This window comes from Kogia breviceps, chromosome 5 (assembly GCF_026419965.1).
Source record: "Kogia breviceps isolate mKogBre1 chromosome 5, mKogBre1 haplotype 1, whole genome shotgun sequence".
Classification (NCBI taxonomy): Eukaryota; Metazoa; Chordata; class Mammalia; order Artiodactyla; family Physeteridae; genus Kogia; species Kogia breviceps.
In genome coordinates, this window is record NC_081314.1 from 11,066,543 (window position 1) to 11,083,941 (window position 17,399).

The window sequence follows — 17,399 nt, forward strand, 5'->3', positions numbered from 1 at the left end:
TTAGGGGTAAATCATCCATGATGATTTGTGGAACTTCTGATTTAGAATAACCTCAAAGAAGTAAATCTGGTGGTTAGCTTTCTAGATCTGGCATCGTTTCTCTGACTTATTTCAGAAGGGTTAGGTTTTCTAGTTGTGATTCTAGGATATGATTAGCAAAGCTTGACTGGCAAAAGCAGTATATGCACTGATTCTGCTGCCAAAAGGCTTCACCGAGAAGGTTTAGGCTCAAAATAATTCCAGTATTCGAGCCTGTACTAGGATACCTCAACTTTTTTGGAAGCCTTTCCTTGAAATCTCACTCTGTATAATACTTCAGAAAAGTGGGAAGAGTTACAGGAGAATTTCTTCTATAGGAATTACATGAGTAAAAAAAAAAAAAAAAAAATCCCACATTTCCCCAATAATCACTTGTGGAAATGCAAAAATGCTACCTTGTTTATGAGACTGCCAGGGTTCTCCACCTGTCAGGCCTGACATGGTTCGGCTGCACAAGCCAGAGACATTTTTGATTCTCCATGTGTCAGGGACAAGTGTCATACATACTGATTTGCACAGAAAACCACAGAGAGCACTCTCCAGGGAAAGCTAGCATTTTGACAAGGCTCCGTGATGACTTAGGGCAACAGGGGTAGAAACTATTGTGTGATGTTGTCCGTAGACCCATATCATTTGAAATTTAAATTCCTTGGAAAACGCCAAGAAAATATATAGGTCAGAGAGCTGCTAATGGAGATTCTAGGGAAGGGACTGGCACTAAATCACCCTGAAGACTTAAAAGTGACTGAAAGAGCATTAGGAAAGAGGTCAGTACAAAAGCTAGCAGTAAAAAAAAAAAAAAAAAAAAAAAAAAAAAGCAAAACATCATTTAAGAGTCAACACATTGAGGTACTGATGGGGTCAGCCAGTCATTGTCTGAATTTTTATCTCCAGGTATGGTTATTACATTTGAGATGAGAAAATATTCGTTTCAGTGCTTTAAAGGGGTTCCCCTCTTTTTCCTCTCTCTTCAACTTCTCTTTCCGCTTATTCTGTTCAATCTGTAATTTAGAAATTGAAGAGAAAGCCTCTCTTGGCTTTCTGCTCCATAGGCTTCCCTTTATCACCAGCTTCTCAGAAGTGCCATCCACACCACTGCCTCATTCATTCCCCCGAGACCCCTCGCCGTTTGATTTCTGAAACTATTTTCTCAGGTATCTCCAGTGAGTCAGTGGCATTTCTCAACTATCCACTGCTCTTACCTGGGGGTAGTTGTGTGTGTGTGTGTGTGTGTGTGTGTGTGTGTGTGTGTGTGTGTGTGTTTGAGCATAAAGTTATGTATGCTTGCATTCTTTACTACCAATTTGGGAGACAAAGCGGACATTTCTCCAGCTAAAAAGTCAAGTAGAAAGAGGATGTGTTGGGGAGGGGCCCCGAGCCCCAAGCAGAGCTTTCAACCCACCACTAAGCGATGGGTACAACTACAGCATGACAAAGGCGATTATGACTGAATCCCCTGATAAAATCAGAGGCTTCAAAAATTGGATTGTGTCTTCTCCCCTTCTTATCCACATGGGATCTAGAATGTTCTCCTCATACTGTCACAAGAAGGCTCATCTAAGTATGCATTGCTTTTCAGCCCAGCCTCCGACCTAGGTTGTCCTTACAAACCCAGCAACGCGTGGGCAGAGCTTGTGTGAGCATGTCCACAGCTGCTCCAAGAGATTCTCTCCTGGGAAGGTGCCACAGAGTCTTGGACATTGTGTGTGAGATTGAGCCCTGCCAGCGAGCTAATTAAATGTGTTTTTTAAAAAGCTCTAAGCTTAGCAGTGAGAGTGGGCGGCTAATTTCCTGACTCACCTATTCAACTCATTTGTGGTCCCAGCAAGTACCCCCTCTTGTAGGACACACTGCCAGGCTCTATTTCCAAGCCGTTCCATTTCTTCACAGGGTAAATAGGAATGCACAAAATAACAGCTTTCTCTCTTGTGTGGGATAATGTTTATGAAGCGGACTTCAGTTCTTTGTGCAAAAGGAATTGTGGGAATGTCAGAACAGTTTTGAACAAAACTGGATATTCAATTAAAAGCCTTTACCTCCTAAGGCCCAGAGCTCTCACTGTAAAGGTGCAGAGTCCATCCCAGCCCAGGGTGGACTTCGTAACTGGGGATGTGGGGAAAGAAACCCCGGGCCTTATATCCCTATTTGTGAGCCTAGGAAACCTGTGTGTCTGGGAGTGCAGACAAGCTGCAAGTCATCTTCAAAGCTCGGAAAATCAACAATCACAATAAAACAACAGCCAATATTCAATAGAGCTTCCATGATAGAATTTTCTAATTTAAAAATTACTTTTATTCCACAAAATCCTAGCAAAAGGAAAATGTTGCTAATTAAAACCCCCAATGGAAGTCTCTGTTTTCATTAGATGCAGGGTCTTGACTATCTTAGCAGGAGACAGAGGTCACTTAGCAGAGGTAATTGTTAGCCCCTCCTACGACCGCCTGCAAAGGCTGAGGGTGGTGGCAAATGTGAACAGCTACATGCCAGTAGAGAGGACATCTCTGCCATTCTCCCTATCATGATTAAGGATCTACTCAGCTAGAATAATGAAATTGACTCTATGCCTAGTAAAATGGGAGCCAGCTAATTGTCATGCCAATTCATGACATTTTATATGTGTTGTCTCTTTACCTCAGAGCTAGTTGTTGAATTCAATACTCCTTTCCCTAGGATAATTTTTAGTAAATAAAAACCCTATGCATGATGAATATGGTTTTCAGCCAACTTGTTCATGCTTTAGGGTCAGGTTTGGCAAATATCCCACACGTATATTTCATGCCTCTTTTTCTCCACATAGCCCTTAGCTGTTAGTATTCCTCAAGGATCTCTCATGAACTCTCTCCTCTTTCTATATACTTTGCCCAGGCAATCTCAGCCACTCCTGTGGCTTTATGGTCCAGCTACATGCTTACAACACTTAAAAATCTTTCTTCTGCTTTAACTCTGTCCAACTCAGCTTACAGCCTTTTATTTCCAGCTTTCTTAGTTGAAATTTCCATTGGAAATTCTACCTGGATATTTAAGTCAACATGTCAAAAAACAAACTTGCAAAATGCCCCTGTCTACAAACTAATTTCTCTTATGCAGCCCATCTAGCAACTGCCCAGGGTTGAAACCAAGATCACTCCTTGCTGTCTCTCAAGCACCAAGACCCACGAATTCTCCATCCCAAATATCTTGTGGGTATTGGCACCTCTGCTCTATCCTCCCTGACATTGTCTTTTATTCACTCACTCACTAAAGGCTTTTACTATATTCTAGCACCGTGCTAAGGGCTAGTGACACAGAGGGAAGCACGGTGGTCATTGACCTATCAGAACCCAGGGTGGTGGATGTTCAGGGCAGAGCAGGATGTGCAAGAGTTTAGGAGACTGAACCTAGGACTCTTCCAGTCTTGGTACAACTCATGTCTTGCCAGAACATTTGGGAAAGCTTCTAGCCACACGTCCATTCTGGCCTCTGCCCTGCTGCCTGAACTTAATTTCCAAAGTTTAAATCAGATTGTGTCACTGTCTGACTAAAACCCTTCCATTAGAGCAGGACAAGTGCCAAACTTCTTGACTCTACTTAACCCTTTTTTTTTTTTTTTTTTTTGCGGTACGCGGGCCTCTCACTGTTGTGGCCTCTCCCGTTGCGGAGCACAGGCTCCGGACGCGCAGGCGCAGCGGCCATGGCTCACGGGCCCAGCCGCTCCGCGGCACGTGGGATCCTCCCGGACCGGGGCACAAACCCGCGTCCCCTGCATCGGCAGGCGGACTCTCAACCGCGCGCGCCACCAGGGAAGCCCCCAGCACTCTTTTATACAACACAGTTACTAACCTCACGGCCCATGAAATAGGAAGAGAAAGAGCAGAAATGAAAAATGCCCACTCTGCCTTAAAAATTTACCATCAGTGACATTTTCAACCACCCCCTTTTCGTCTTTGGCAATCAACTCAATGGATCATTTTCCTAATGATTGCTGTTCACACTTTGCATGACTGTTTCAAGTATCAAGACACTGAATAGTTTTGATGACCACAGCTAATCAGTGTGTGATTATTTACTGCCCTGGTGTACTCCCAAAGGCTCCATACTGATATGAGGTATATAGTAGCCATGCAGCAGGCTGCCAAAAATGAATTGTTAGGTCTTGCTTTTAGGAACATTGAGTCCATCTTCATAGATGAGTGTGATCTCGAGAGAATGAGAGCCAGGTGCTGACTACCTCTCCCTTCACAGGAAGAAGTCGCTGCAACAACATTCATTCATTCATTCATTCACTTAGTCGTTCACGCATCAAACATTTATTGAGTGTTTGCCAAGAGCTCACAGTCTCTTCTGTGATATGTTCTGCGATCCCAAATTCTGGGATCAAAAAGGAGTCACCCAGGTCTTTGCTGAGGGATCAGGGGGGTGGAGGGGAAATTTGAAAGGCTTTTAAAGATTGAATAAAGGTTTTTTGTTTTGGTGTGGGTTGGGTTTTTTTGGAGCAAGAAGTGGGTGTGGGTGTGTGTGGGTGTGGGTGTGTGTCTGTGTCTGTGTTTATGTATTTAAGGAAGGAGGGGTACAGTAGCACTTGGATGGGAAACAAATAGCTGCTCTGGTAAAGTGAATCAAAATGCCAAGGTAATTAAAAAGTGACACGTGTTTGGGAAATTATGGCAAGTTCCTTGTGGCTTGTGGGAGGCAGCAAAGGGTGGTTAGGGGGTGGGAGTGGTGCAGACAGAGATGCTGGAAGGTAAAGAGCGTGAAGATTATAGAAGACTTGTACCGAGGAGCTCAGACTTTCTCTTGTAAGCAGTGAGGAGTGAGCCCAGAGAAATCTCTATGCAGGGGAGTGAACAGTCAGATTGTTTTTTGATTAAAGGTTCAGTACGTGTATAGTGATGGATTTGAGAAGATGAACATTTAATGAGTGCTTTATACAGGTGACCACAACCAAGGACGAGTCCCTGGCTACGTCCCAGCTAACTCTGCATATCTGTGTGTCTTCCCTAGTGACGGTGTTGGCCATTTTCCATGAACTGCATGTCGACCCCGACCTGTACACACTCTTGTTTGGGGAGAGTGTGTTGAATGATGCAGTTGCCATAGTCCTTACATAGTAAGTACCAGAACTTGGCCTGTGCTTCTTTGACCATGTGAAATATGCTTCTACTTGGTGATAATTCCTAGTGGCTTTAATAGTATCTTTTCTGTTATGTCATAGAGATATAGTCCATTTCTAACTTTTAAGGAATCATTATCACAGGAGAGCTCCAAGAGTAGGAACATTTCATTAGCCACTTAATTTCTAACACCATTAATAAGCTTCATGTTTCCAGCTTATTACAAGATACCACTCAAAGGGTAACATTTTTTTTCTCGGTGCATCTGTTTAGCTGATTCACTCGGGCATCCTAAAATGCACATAAGTAAGCTTTCTTCATTTCAGATCAATATCATTTAATTTTTTTCCTTAAGTCACTTTCCAGATAATAGACTAATAGAAACCGTTGTATTTATACTAATTTTGGCAAATTGGAGGTAGAAGTTGAGAGTCAGAATATTCTTTATTTATCAGTGCAAATGTACCACGTTATAGGGACACACACATTTTAAAATCATCACGTGACAAGTAAAAATGATGGAGCTTCGTCTGCTAAGAGTTAATGTAATTTTCCCTTCATCTTGGAAGAATTTTCTTTTCAAGATGAGAACTAGTATTCTTTCCTCACCTCCCCTTTAGATGCTTACCATTTATGTTTAATAAATGACACTTTGGTGGCTTTCACTATGTCAGAGGTCTCTTCTTGGTTTTAGATTAAGACCAACAGTTTTGGCAACAGTCAAATACCCTAAAGGAAGGTAGCTGTCTAATAATTAACTGTGACAACAAGATTCAATTCAGGGTGTTAATTACTTCAAATGCATTTGAAAACGTATTGCAAAGTAACAAAGGATTTTTAAAAGTCAGATCGCCAGGAGGGGAGTAGGAAACAACAGAGCAGCACTATTTTTTTCTGCCAGCTGACATTTCTTAAGGCTGCCACCCTAAAGGTACCACTGAATTCAGCAACTTTCAAGAGAGAGTCTCCAAAAAAACTTATATTTTACCTGGCTACTGAGAAGTGCCTCTCCTGCATTAAAGGAAAATACCAGTGAGTGCAAATTAAGAGCAAAAGCCATGGCAGATTCACAAATGCCAAAGGATGCTTTTAAAGAAACACCAAGAACAATTAATTAAAACGTCAGGGATCTTTGTCCAAGATATACTAGTATTAAAGGAACATTTGGAGGAAAAATGTTTAAAAATCTGCTGAGTCCCTCATCTTCATTTCCTGAGCTGCCATGTTGTAAAAAGGCCAAGCAAAGCAAAACGACTAAAGCACAAATGAGCCTTGGGAAAGAATCATGCAGCTACAGCCAAGCAAAGGTTTGGCCTTTCTACTTTCAGCGCTACCATGCACAGTACTTTTCCACTCAAAATGCAGGCTCCAAGGATAAATGTTGTTACCGTTGGGCACAAGCCTTGGGGGTGGGGGGGCATTTGAAACAGTCCATTTAAGATCTCCTCAGGTCAATATGTGGGTATTACTGGTAGCACCTTTCCTACTCCCCTATCCGTGTGTTGCATGTCTTAATAAACTGTGCTTCCCACCATGGCAAGGTCCTTTCCTTTCTAGGCACCAGGCACTTGCCAGTCTAGCTGAAATCTTGTGCTTCCCAGCTTTGGCATTTCAGGTATTGTGCAGAGTGACCCCAGTTAGTTTCAACTTTAAAATAAAGATAATTCTAAATCAGGAATACTTGACATGGAAACTTGCACACATTCAAACCTGCAAGCTCGTTCTTCCACCTGGTGCGTTTGGACTCCACCAGCCTCTTCCAGGAGCTCTACTTAGCGTTAATGTACAGCTGTCCCTCTGTATCCACAGGGGATGGGTTCCAGGCCCCCTGTGGATACCAAAATCCACAGGTGCTCAAGTCCCTGTTATGAAATGGCATAGTACAGTCAGCGCTCTCTATCCGTGGGCTCCATGTCTGCTGAGTCAACTAACTAAACCTCGGATCGTTCGATGAGGAGCCCGCGAATACGGAGGGCCTCCTGTAACTAGGTTACCCTGGGTCGAGACTGTCTGTCCCCCTGTGCTGTCTGTTGACCACTTCCTCTTTCACCTTACACAATCCTCCATGTGTTTTACTCCTCACTTTTCTCACTTGCTTCTTAAACTTAGTTTACAGCACGTATGACAATCCCCTTTTTTTTTTAACATCTTTATTGGAGTATAATTGCTTTACAATGCTGTGTTAGTTTCTGCTGTGTAACAAAGTGAACCAGCTATACGTACACATATATCCCCATATCCCCTCCCTCTTGCATCTCCCTCCCTCCCACCCTCCCTATCCCCACATCTCTATCCCCCCCCCCCACGTCTAGGTGGTCACAAAGCACCAAGCTGATCTCCCTGTGCAATGCGACAATCTCTTTTTATACATCTACTTACATGCACATTCCCTCTCCTTTAATGCTGCATTCCCCGCCCCCTCGCTTCCAGTTATCTTCTAGTTCCCATGGAAGAACCCTATTTAACAGTCTTCCATGACTTTCAGACCAGGAGTTCAAACATTTGTCCCTCCATTTTTCTCTTCCTTCACTCTAACTTCGCATACTAGCCAGACACATCTCTCTGGCTTGCATCCTCATGCCTTTCTTCACAGGCGCAAAGCTCTCTCCTCCTATCTCCTGCTTCTGCCCCATCAAGTCTTTCACCATGTACCTCAGTCTCCCCCTTTGAGAACCACTAACCCACATGCTAAGTCCCTCCTCCACCTCTGTATGTGCGTCCATCGATTCCTTGCCAGCTCAGCCATGAAATCTTGGGTTTACACATATATTTGCTTTTCTAGATAGTAACTTTCTGAAGATGGAGACTTTGCACTTGAAACGTATATTAAAAGAGCAAATGAAAACCTCCTTTGTATTTTCCCTTTCTCAGTTCCATCTTTGTGTGGTTTTGAAGTTCAAGAATAGAGGTAGAGCTTTTATTATACCATGGAAAGGAAAAGACACATTTTGATGTGAAATCAAGTACAGTAAATGACCTAAATCATCAGCCACTGTGGCCTTGGCAGTGACTCCAGAGCCTCCTTGGAATAGCCACACACTTTCATTTGTCTTTCCATCTTCTACAAGCAAATCTCCTTGCTTAAGAACCATCCTCTTCGTATTTAAAAAAGTTTTATTGTTAGTTCTTTGACAGTAATGTGCTCTAGTATTTCTCATTCAAATACAAAGTAATTTAGCCACATTTTAGATTAAATCAGCTTTTCTGTGCTAATTTAAGAAGCGACTAACTAATTATAATACTTTTTCTTAGGTTAAATGTGCTCTGAATTTCAGACAACTAATTTATAATTGAATTTGATGACCACAACTCTTGTATACCGTGGCCCGTGGTGGGTGGTGTCCCTAAGGCTTAAAATGATCCAGAATTATCTTAAGATAAAAGTAACTTTATTTAACAAAAAAGTTTTGAAATTAGCTTTTCTCTGATCCATGCTATTATTTCAAGTATCTAGGGAATGTCATACCCAAATATGTATGTGTATTGGTTCATGAATGAATTCCATGTGATGGATTTGCATTTCTAAAGATGGTGTAATAGACTGTGAAGGAAGGCAAAAGATATAATGAAGACATATTGAAAGGTGTGTGTATTTGAATCCTGAACAAAGACATTACTTTCAGAGGCACCATGGTAGGGTAGAAAGAGCCCTAGATTTAAGTCAAAAGTGGTGGTATCAGGACTGTCACGAATTAACTGTACAATTATTACAGTTGACATGAAATCAATCCAAACTGGAGTCAGCACAGGGGGAGTCTGCGTTGGCTGATGTAACCAAGCAGCAGGAGTAGAAATGGCTCAGGAAAAGGATCCAGTGAAACGAGCTGAACTCTCACCCCGCTCAGCTTCTTCAGGGTTATCTCCCTCACCCGGTCACTAGATGGCTGCCAGCGAGTCCCAGGGCTGCATCTTTCTTCAGGAGGATAGAACAAGAATCTTTGTCCCATTATTCCCAACATAAATCTTAGTACACCTTATAGATTCTGATGCTATTCCAGACCCACTTGTGGCCAGGGAAATGTGCTTCGTTTACTGCCTCAGGTCTAAGTCACATTGTTCATAAATTCAGGGCAGTAATTGGTTTTACTTGGAAGCACATGAACTGAAACGGGGGAAAGATGGGATTCTTGCTCAGAGTAATACTGCCACAGAAAAGGAAAAGTAGATGCTGGTCAGAACCAAACCAAAACAAAACAGAAGCTAAAAGACCACGACATCGACTTCATATGGCCATAAACTCTTCATGCTTGTTTCCTTACCTATATAATATGTAAGAATAGTTGTTCTGTATATATTACAAAATTATTCTGGGCAATAAATGGAGCAAGATATTTGGAAAGGCTCTATATATAATCTACATAATCTGTGCTTATAAATATATATACTTATTATAATTTATATAGTCACATATATCAATATCTTTCATTGTACTTACACAGATCTCTCTGGTTTCATTGTTATGACTAAAGATAGACCTGCTTCTAGTGAAGCATTCCTTCATAAATATGGCATTTTATGATCCAATGAATAGAGAGCATAACCATTTTTACATGTGAATTCCTCCATTAGGAATGAACCACTTAGTTAAGGTACACTGTCTAAAGAACTAGAGGTTGAAGTGTATTACTTAAAGTTATACAGGTACTCACAACCAAAATTGGTATTACTTGTGGAAGTTAATTGGAGGAGGAGAGAGAGAAAGGCAGGGCTAAGTTACCTAAAATGTCACATCTCTCACAGTAAGAAATCAATATATATGTGTGGAGTTGATAAATCAAGAAATGGAAGTATATATACATATTATTTAGAGTCATGGGGCAGCCATCAGAAGAAGTAAAACCATAAATGGTTAAAAGGAGATAATTTTGCTATTGTAGGACCATGACAAAGGGGGAAAAGGTAATTTAACTCTTTGTGTCCTGTCATACCGTCTGAATGCTTGTGTGTGTTTGAATTATATTTATTTAAAACATTCTTCAGGTGATCAAATATCAAAATAAAAGCCAATTTATTTGATGAGAATAGAGTCAAGCAATGCTAGCAGGCAAAATTCACTACAAATAAAATTAAATGACAAAGGATAAACCAAGGAAAGCAGTTTCAACACACATATTGATACGTTAATAGTCTTTATAATATATATAATGATTGTTAATCTTTTTAATATACCAAATGTACTAGTTATGTTACCTGAGACAAATTACTTAACCTCTCTGCACCAGATGTGTCGTTTATAAAATAGGGGTGGTAACAGCACTTATCTCATTGGGTGGGATTAAACATAAAGCTTCTGGAACAGGGCCTGGCTCATAACACTGAATAAACATTAGATATGTGCTGCTGATATTACTACTGTTATAAAAGACCAATAAAGAAAAGGGAAGCATAATAGAAAAATGGACAAAGGATATAAATAATGAATAAGAGAAGAAACAATTGGCTGATGCTCCACTAAATAATATCGCCTTCACTAGTAATAAAACAAATTACATATCATTTTTTGCCTAGCGAATCTTCAAATTTTCAGAACTCAAAAAAGAACAGTCATACCTGGGGTAAATTGGAGTTTGGGGAAATGGGAACCCTCCCACATTACTGAGCAAAAAGAGAAAAGTGATAGAACTTGTACAGAGGCAATTTGGCGATATTTACAGTCATTAGGTTTTGTGAATCCTTTCATCCATTTATTTTATTTCTGGAAATTTATCCTAAGAAGCAGTTAAGGGCATGTGCAAAAATTTCTCCATGAAGATGAATGCATTGATTTGAACAAAAAGTTGTACATAAGTTACTAGTTGGTTGAGTAAATTATAATATATTAAGATCATGAAATCCTACGCAGACATTTGAAAAATGATAGAAAAGGAGTGTTGATGTTAAAAGATATTCACAATATATATATATATATATATATATATATATTTTTTTTTTTTTTTTTTTTTTTTTTTTTTTGCGGTATGCGGGCCTCTCACTGCTGTGGCCTCTCCCGTTGCAGAGCACAGGCTCCGGACGCGCAGGCCTAGCAGCCATGGCTCACGGGCTTAGTTGCTCCGCGGCATGTGGGATCTTCCCGGACCAGGGCACGAACCCGTGTCCCCTGCATCGGCAGGCGGATTCTCAACCACTGCGCCACCAGGGAAGCCCCACAATATATTTTTTAAGAAAATAGGAAACATTTAAAATGGTGTATACTCTAAGATCTATTTTGGTTAAAAAAAAAAATCACAGGGGCTTCCCTGGTGGCGCAGTGGTTGAGAGTCCGCCTGCCGATGCAGGGGACGCGGGTTCGTGCCCCGGTCCGGGAAGATCACACATGCCGCGGAGCGGCTGGGCCCGTGAGCCATGGCCGCTGAGCCTGCGCGTCCGGAGCCTGTGCTCCGCAATGGGAGAGGCCACAGCAGTGAGAGGCCTGCGTACCGCAAAAAAAAAAAAAAAAAAAAAATCACAGCCAAATTCATGTGTGTGTATGCATGTGGGTGTATAATTAGAACACGTTATTATTTATATACAAAATCAGAGTGTTAGGTGGGATCACAGGTGAGTTTTATTTTCTTCTATTTGCTTACGTATGTGTATTGGAAATAGATTAAACTACTTATGATCGACCCTGGTCCAAAGAATCCCCCGTTAACATACTTGAAAATTGGCAATCTTCATTTAAATGCAGATTCTACAGAGGTTTAAGTTTGAAGTTTTTTTCTACCCATGAAAGAGAAGAAAGAGGATGATGATTTGTTCTCAGCCATTTATCTGCGAAACTGAAATATTGCCAGTATTGTACTGAAACATCTTCTTGTAAAATAATTCCTCAGTATACAAATGCCTCCAGATTTTCTTAGAGATAAAATAAGAACCTCATTAAACAGCTGGCTCTTGGATGATAATAAATACATACTAGGTGCCTTTATTTTCTGTTAAGCAAATGCTTACAAGGAAATTTAATATAGATTATTGAAAGAGATGGAGAAATGGACACCATTTTCTCTTTTTAAATAAGAGTGTTATGCTGCTTAGAGGCTCTTACTAGAAAATGTCATTTCAAGTGTGATGCTGGTGAATGCTTGGCACTTGAGAGTGAGTGACATTTTGAAAGACCACATTTCTTATAGTCCATGCATCTTAAGGGAAATTTAACATGGAAATTAATGGGACGGCTGTGAGACTCCAAGTACCATGCGACTAACAGGAACCTTGAGATGTCATCCAGCCATTTGACAAAAATGTACTGAGGACCTGTATGTGCCAGACTCTATGCTGAGCGTTGGTAACGTAGATGGATGGTCATAGTCACTTATCCCTACTCTCAACAGCTCCTCACCGAAACGAGGCAGCCGATAGCTAAAGCAGGATTTACTATGTGCAACAAAGACTTGCTCTATAAATTATCCCAGAAAATAGCTATGTAGGGATTGGTTCTAAACATATATGGTTAAGGAAATCTATTATTTCTCTTGGTACCATCATCTCTAAGTAGACTACAAGCTTCTTGAACGAAAGCTATACATTTCTCCATCTGCCGTGACATGCAGCTAATTATCTGGAAGTTTCTCAACCTTTCAAACGCAGGTGGGGACATTTTACTAATCCTCTCATTGAAATACATTCCAGAGGATGGATGTTTAATATTCTTCATAATATATGAAACGCCTGAGTAGTTATCCTCACTAGCGCCACTTCTCCCATTTTACCCATAGCTGTAAACGTAGAGGTGATAAGGCGATGTCTCCTTTTGATGAGAATGAACCAAAACTGTTATTACCACCGGAAAGTATAATATTTCTCATGAATCTGCTTAACTTAAAAACAAATTTCTTATATCTTGACACATCTTTCTGAGAGTAAGTCACTTTGATATTTGCCTTGGAAACTGTTAATCAGCATAAAATACATTTATTTTGATGCCTGTCTAGATACTACTGGGATACATAATTAGAAAAAAAAAAAAAATTATGGTCCTTTTCGCTTAAGGACTCCTTGCCCTAAGTCAATTCCATGCCAACTTCATTTTTTGGACACCAGGTGGCACCACCTAGCAGGAATGGGACAGCGTCCTGGCATCTTTAAGAAGCTACTGGGAGGCAAAGCTCAGGCTGACCTCCAGCATAACTCAGAACGCCCAGTGTTTGCTGCCCACACCCCTGCCTGCTGCTGCAGCCTTGTTTGCTTGTCCTTGTTCCTGATCCCTAGTTCCTGTTTCCTGGCTATGACTCTGGCATCTCCCCTACCCTATCTTTTAATGTCCCTGTTCAGATTACTGGGAATTGACATCGACTTTATCCTGTGACTCCAATCCCTTGCCTCTCAGATTCGATCTGACGTTTACTCACTGCTTCTGGGGAACTCAGAACTTGCTTTGCTTCATGTCAAACCACGCACTACAGACTGAACTACCAAAAATAAATAAATAAAAGAATCCATATTGGGACTTCCCTGGTGGTGCAGTGTTTAAAAATCCGCCTGCCAATGCAGGGGACACGGGTTCGAGCCCTGGTCGGGGAAGATACCACATGCTGCAGAGCAGCTAAGCCCGTGCACCACAACTACTGAGCCCGCGCTCTAGAGCCCGCGAGCCACAACTACTGAAGCCGGCGCGCCTAGAGCCCGTGCTTCGCAACAAGAGAAGCCACCGCAATGAGAACGCTGCGCACCGCAACGAAGAGTAGCCCCCGCTCGCCACAACTAGGGAAAAGCCCGTGAGCAGCACTGAAGACCCAACGCAGCCAAAAAATAAATAAATCAATAAATAAACTTAATAAATAAATAAATTATAATTTTTAAAAAAAGAAATCCATATTGATGGTTTCTTATCTCAATTCCATTTATACTTTAATTTATTGGTGTATAAGTCAGATGTAAGTGCCAGAAACCCAATTCAAGTTAGCTTAAGCAAAAGGAATTCACTGGCTTATTTAACACGAGTTGGGCTGACTCTGGGCATGCCAGGATTTAGGGATTCAAATGTGGCTGTCTATTCTTTCTTTTTCTTTCTTGGCTCTGATTCCCTCTGAGTGCTAGTGTCATTCTTTCCTAGTACAGACAGATGACTGCACAGATAAGATGACTACGAAGTAGGAGAGAGTGACCTATGGCATCTCCAGGCTTATATTGTTCTAGTTCAAAATAACACTTAATTCTCCCAATATTTGCATATCAGCCACAGAGAAGAACTCCTATTGGCTCTGCTTGTGTCAGAAGATCACCTCTAGGCCAATCACATAGTAGTCTATGGAAATTAAACATGGTGATCGGCCAGATCTGAATGATATCCCCATCCTGTGGCCAGTGGCATGGAATCTATTATTAGAAGAAAGCGATTGGAAGTCAAGTTTAATCCCAGAACAACAACTACCGTATTTCACAATAATGGAATGTTCAGAACATAATGAATTGAAATGAAGCACACAGGCCCTATGCCTTTAGAAACTTTAAAAAATGCTTTATCTATTTTTGTTTTTATTTCCATTTTTCTAGGACATGTATACACTACCAAATGTAAAATCGATAGCTAGTGGGAAGCAGCCACATAGCACAGGGAGATCAGCTCAGTGCTTTGTGTCCACCTAGAGGGGTGGGATAGGGAGGGTGGGAGGGGGAAGCAATAGGGAGGAGACATGGGGATATATGTATATGTATAGCTGATTCACTTTGTTATAAAGCAGAAACTAACACACCATTGTAGAGCAATTATACTCCAATAAAGATGTTAAAAATAAAAGTTTTATCTAAAAAGGCAAAAACTCTTTGCTAAATGTAGAATTGATTTGAAGGAGAGAAAAGGAAATTCCCCAGGTGTACAAGGCAAGAGTGGGAAGATACCACAGTCAGTAGCCGCATGATTTTGTATAGGATATAAATTCAGAGGTTTTGGAGCTGGAGTCCCATTTCCATGTGGAAATCAGAGCCCTTTCTCTTGTAGGCTCACTCATGATAATAAACTTGAGCAAAGTTCTTTGAGTAAAGCCTTGATTCTCAAAGTGGTCCCTCTGTCACAGACTCTGTCCATCAGCCTTAAAACGTTTTGAGGAAACTTGTCATTTATCTGGATTTTGCATCAGAATCCCTGGCCTGGGAAGTTGTGTGTAGGAAATACAAGCCAATGAATTAAGATTAAAAGATTTTAGGACTATTGAAACATCTGCCCCAGCATTATTTCCCTTTCCTTATTTCTAAATATGCTAAACTTCTCTGAAGTGATATTATCTCAATCCAGACACATGGAACTCCCACAGAAAAAAAACAACCCTTCCTGAAAGTAAATTCACAATAAAAATTTACAAGCCACAAAAGGAAATAACTCCACTATGAAGAAAAGTCAGGAGATAAAAGTAAATCAGAAGAACAAGCACCCTAAGGAACTAAACAAAAATTATAAAATCTTGAGATATATTATAAAATAAGCATATTAAAATGACTAAAGAGGTAAATGGAGGAACAGAAAACAAGTTAGGAAAGAATAATGCAGATATTGACATTAAAAACTAAATGGATGAGATAAATGTCCTATTAAATGCAGCTGGTTAACCAGAAGATAAAGTTTGCAAATGACCCAGAATGCAGAGCAGAATTAATCTATGGCAATTTTTTTTTTTTTTTGTGGTACGCGGGCCTCTCACTGTTGTGGCCTCTCCCGTTGCGGAGCACAGGCTCCGGACACACAGGCTCAGTAGCCGTGGCTCACGGGCCCAGCCGCTCCATGGCACGTGGGATCTTCCTGGACTGGGGCACGAACCTGCGTCCCCTGCATCGGCAGGCGGACTCTCAACCACTGCACCACCAGGGAACCCCAATCTGTGGCAATATTTGAAGAGATAATGGATGATAATTTTCCAGAGTTGAAGAGAAAAACTGAAACATCATATTATGTCCAGAGCTGGAAAAATTAAAACTAACCCACATCCAAATATATTATAGTGAAATATGAGATCATCAAAGACAAAGTGGAAATCTTAAAAGCAACCAGAGAGGAAAGATGAATTACTTACAGTGGAAAACAATTTGTACAGTAGAATAATAGGTACAAAGTTATGAGGGAAAATAAGCTACAAACAAGGTTCTAAATTCAACGAAAATACTATTCAAGGGAAAGAATGAAATAAAGACATTTTCAGGTAAATAGAGTTTACCACTCATAGATAATCAATTATAGAAATAAGAAACTGAACTCACAGAGACTTGGGAGACAAGGAGAGGTGAGCAAAGATATTGGTGAAACAATCATAAATCTAATAAGCAATGACTGTGCCAATAATGATGATTAATGGGGAGGGGTAAGTTATGGAAGAAACAAGCACTATATTATCCACTACAATATTCAGAGATAGTGGACATTGAATGATAGTGAACTGAGAGATGATGGATGGTATGTAAAAGAAGTGGAGATACAGCAAAAGAGCTGTTTTAAAGCAATCCAGTTTTCACTCAAGTAGCCGTATTTATCGAAATGTTTCTCAAAATGGTGCAAGAGTCTGACAACAAATAATCTTTTTTAGTTTGGTTTAGAAATGCTGCAATCAATTTATACTTCCTCTGAAACTTTAGATAGTCTTTAATAATTTCAAACTGTATGAGGTATTTCTATACATTAGGAAGCTGGTAAAGTATCTTCCCTGGGATCCCTCCATTTTTCTGTTGAAGATTATAGGCTGTATCCTTTGTACCTCTAGTGTCTCAAGTGTGGGACTTGTCATGTTCTCTCTGGAGGCTGTCCTTCATCTTTCTCATTGTCTTCCTACTTTTGCTTACTCTGTGTTCTGATTTCCACATGTTCTCTTATTGTCAGATTTATGATCCACACTAGGAATTCATCTATTCAGTTCTTGCCAATTCCTGAGAAGAGGTTACTTCCATGGGTGGAAAGCAGGGGACGTTTTCTACCACACCAGCTCTTGATATGCTGTGTGATGGAGATTCTTTTAAAAATTGTTCTTTATGTGCACAAATGACTGTGAGCTAATGTTTTAGGCAAAAAAAACAGTCTTGAGAGAGAGTTGAAAGAGGTAGTTCTGTCTTTTGATATACTTTGTCACCAAGTCATAGTAGTGCCTTACTTATTTTAGCCCCTGTTTGAAATTTTGGCTCTCTCTCTACACTGAAGAACCTGGTGATGTTCTCTTGTTTAGGCCTGGCATGACCAGCCATGTACGGAGAGAATGATTTGCACTAAGCCAAGTATGCATGAGGCAGAGGTGGACACCAGGGTGCTGACATAATAAACACCAAGAAGTTACTGACCCATAGACCAGACTATCCGTGCTAGCATGATCAGCTCAT

The 17,399-nt window shown here is 40.7% G+C and overlaps 1 protein-coding gene across 2 annotated transcripts in view; it reads left to right on the forward strand.

Annotated features, from left to right (window-relative positions):
* Positions 1 to 17,399, forward strand: part of SLC9A9 (solute carrier family 9 member A9) — a 719,922-nt gene that overhangs the window by 332,977 nt on the left and 369,546 nt on the right. For both annotated transcript variants that reach the window (XM_067033615.1, XM_067033614.1), the window contains one exon: positions 5,020 to 5,125. In XM_067033615.1, the coding sequence (XP_066889716.1) occupies positions 5,020 to 5,125 (106 nt within the window). The remainder of the gene's footprint in view (positions 1 to 5,019; positions 5,126 to 17,399) is intronic.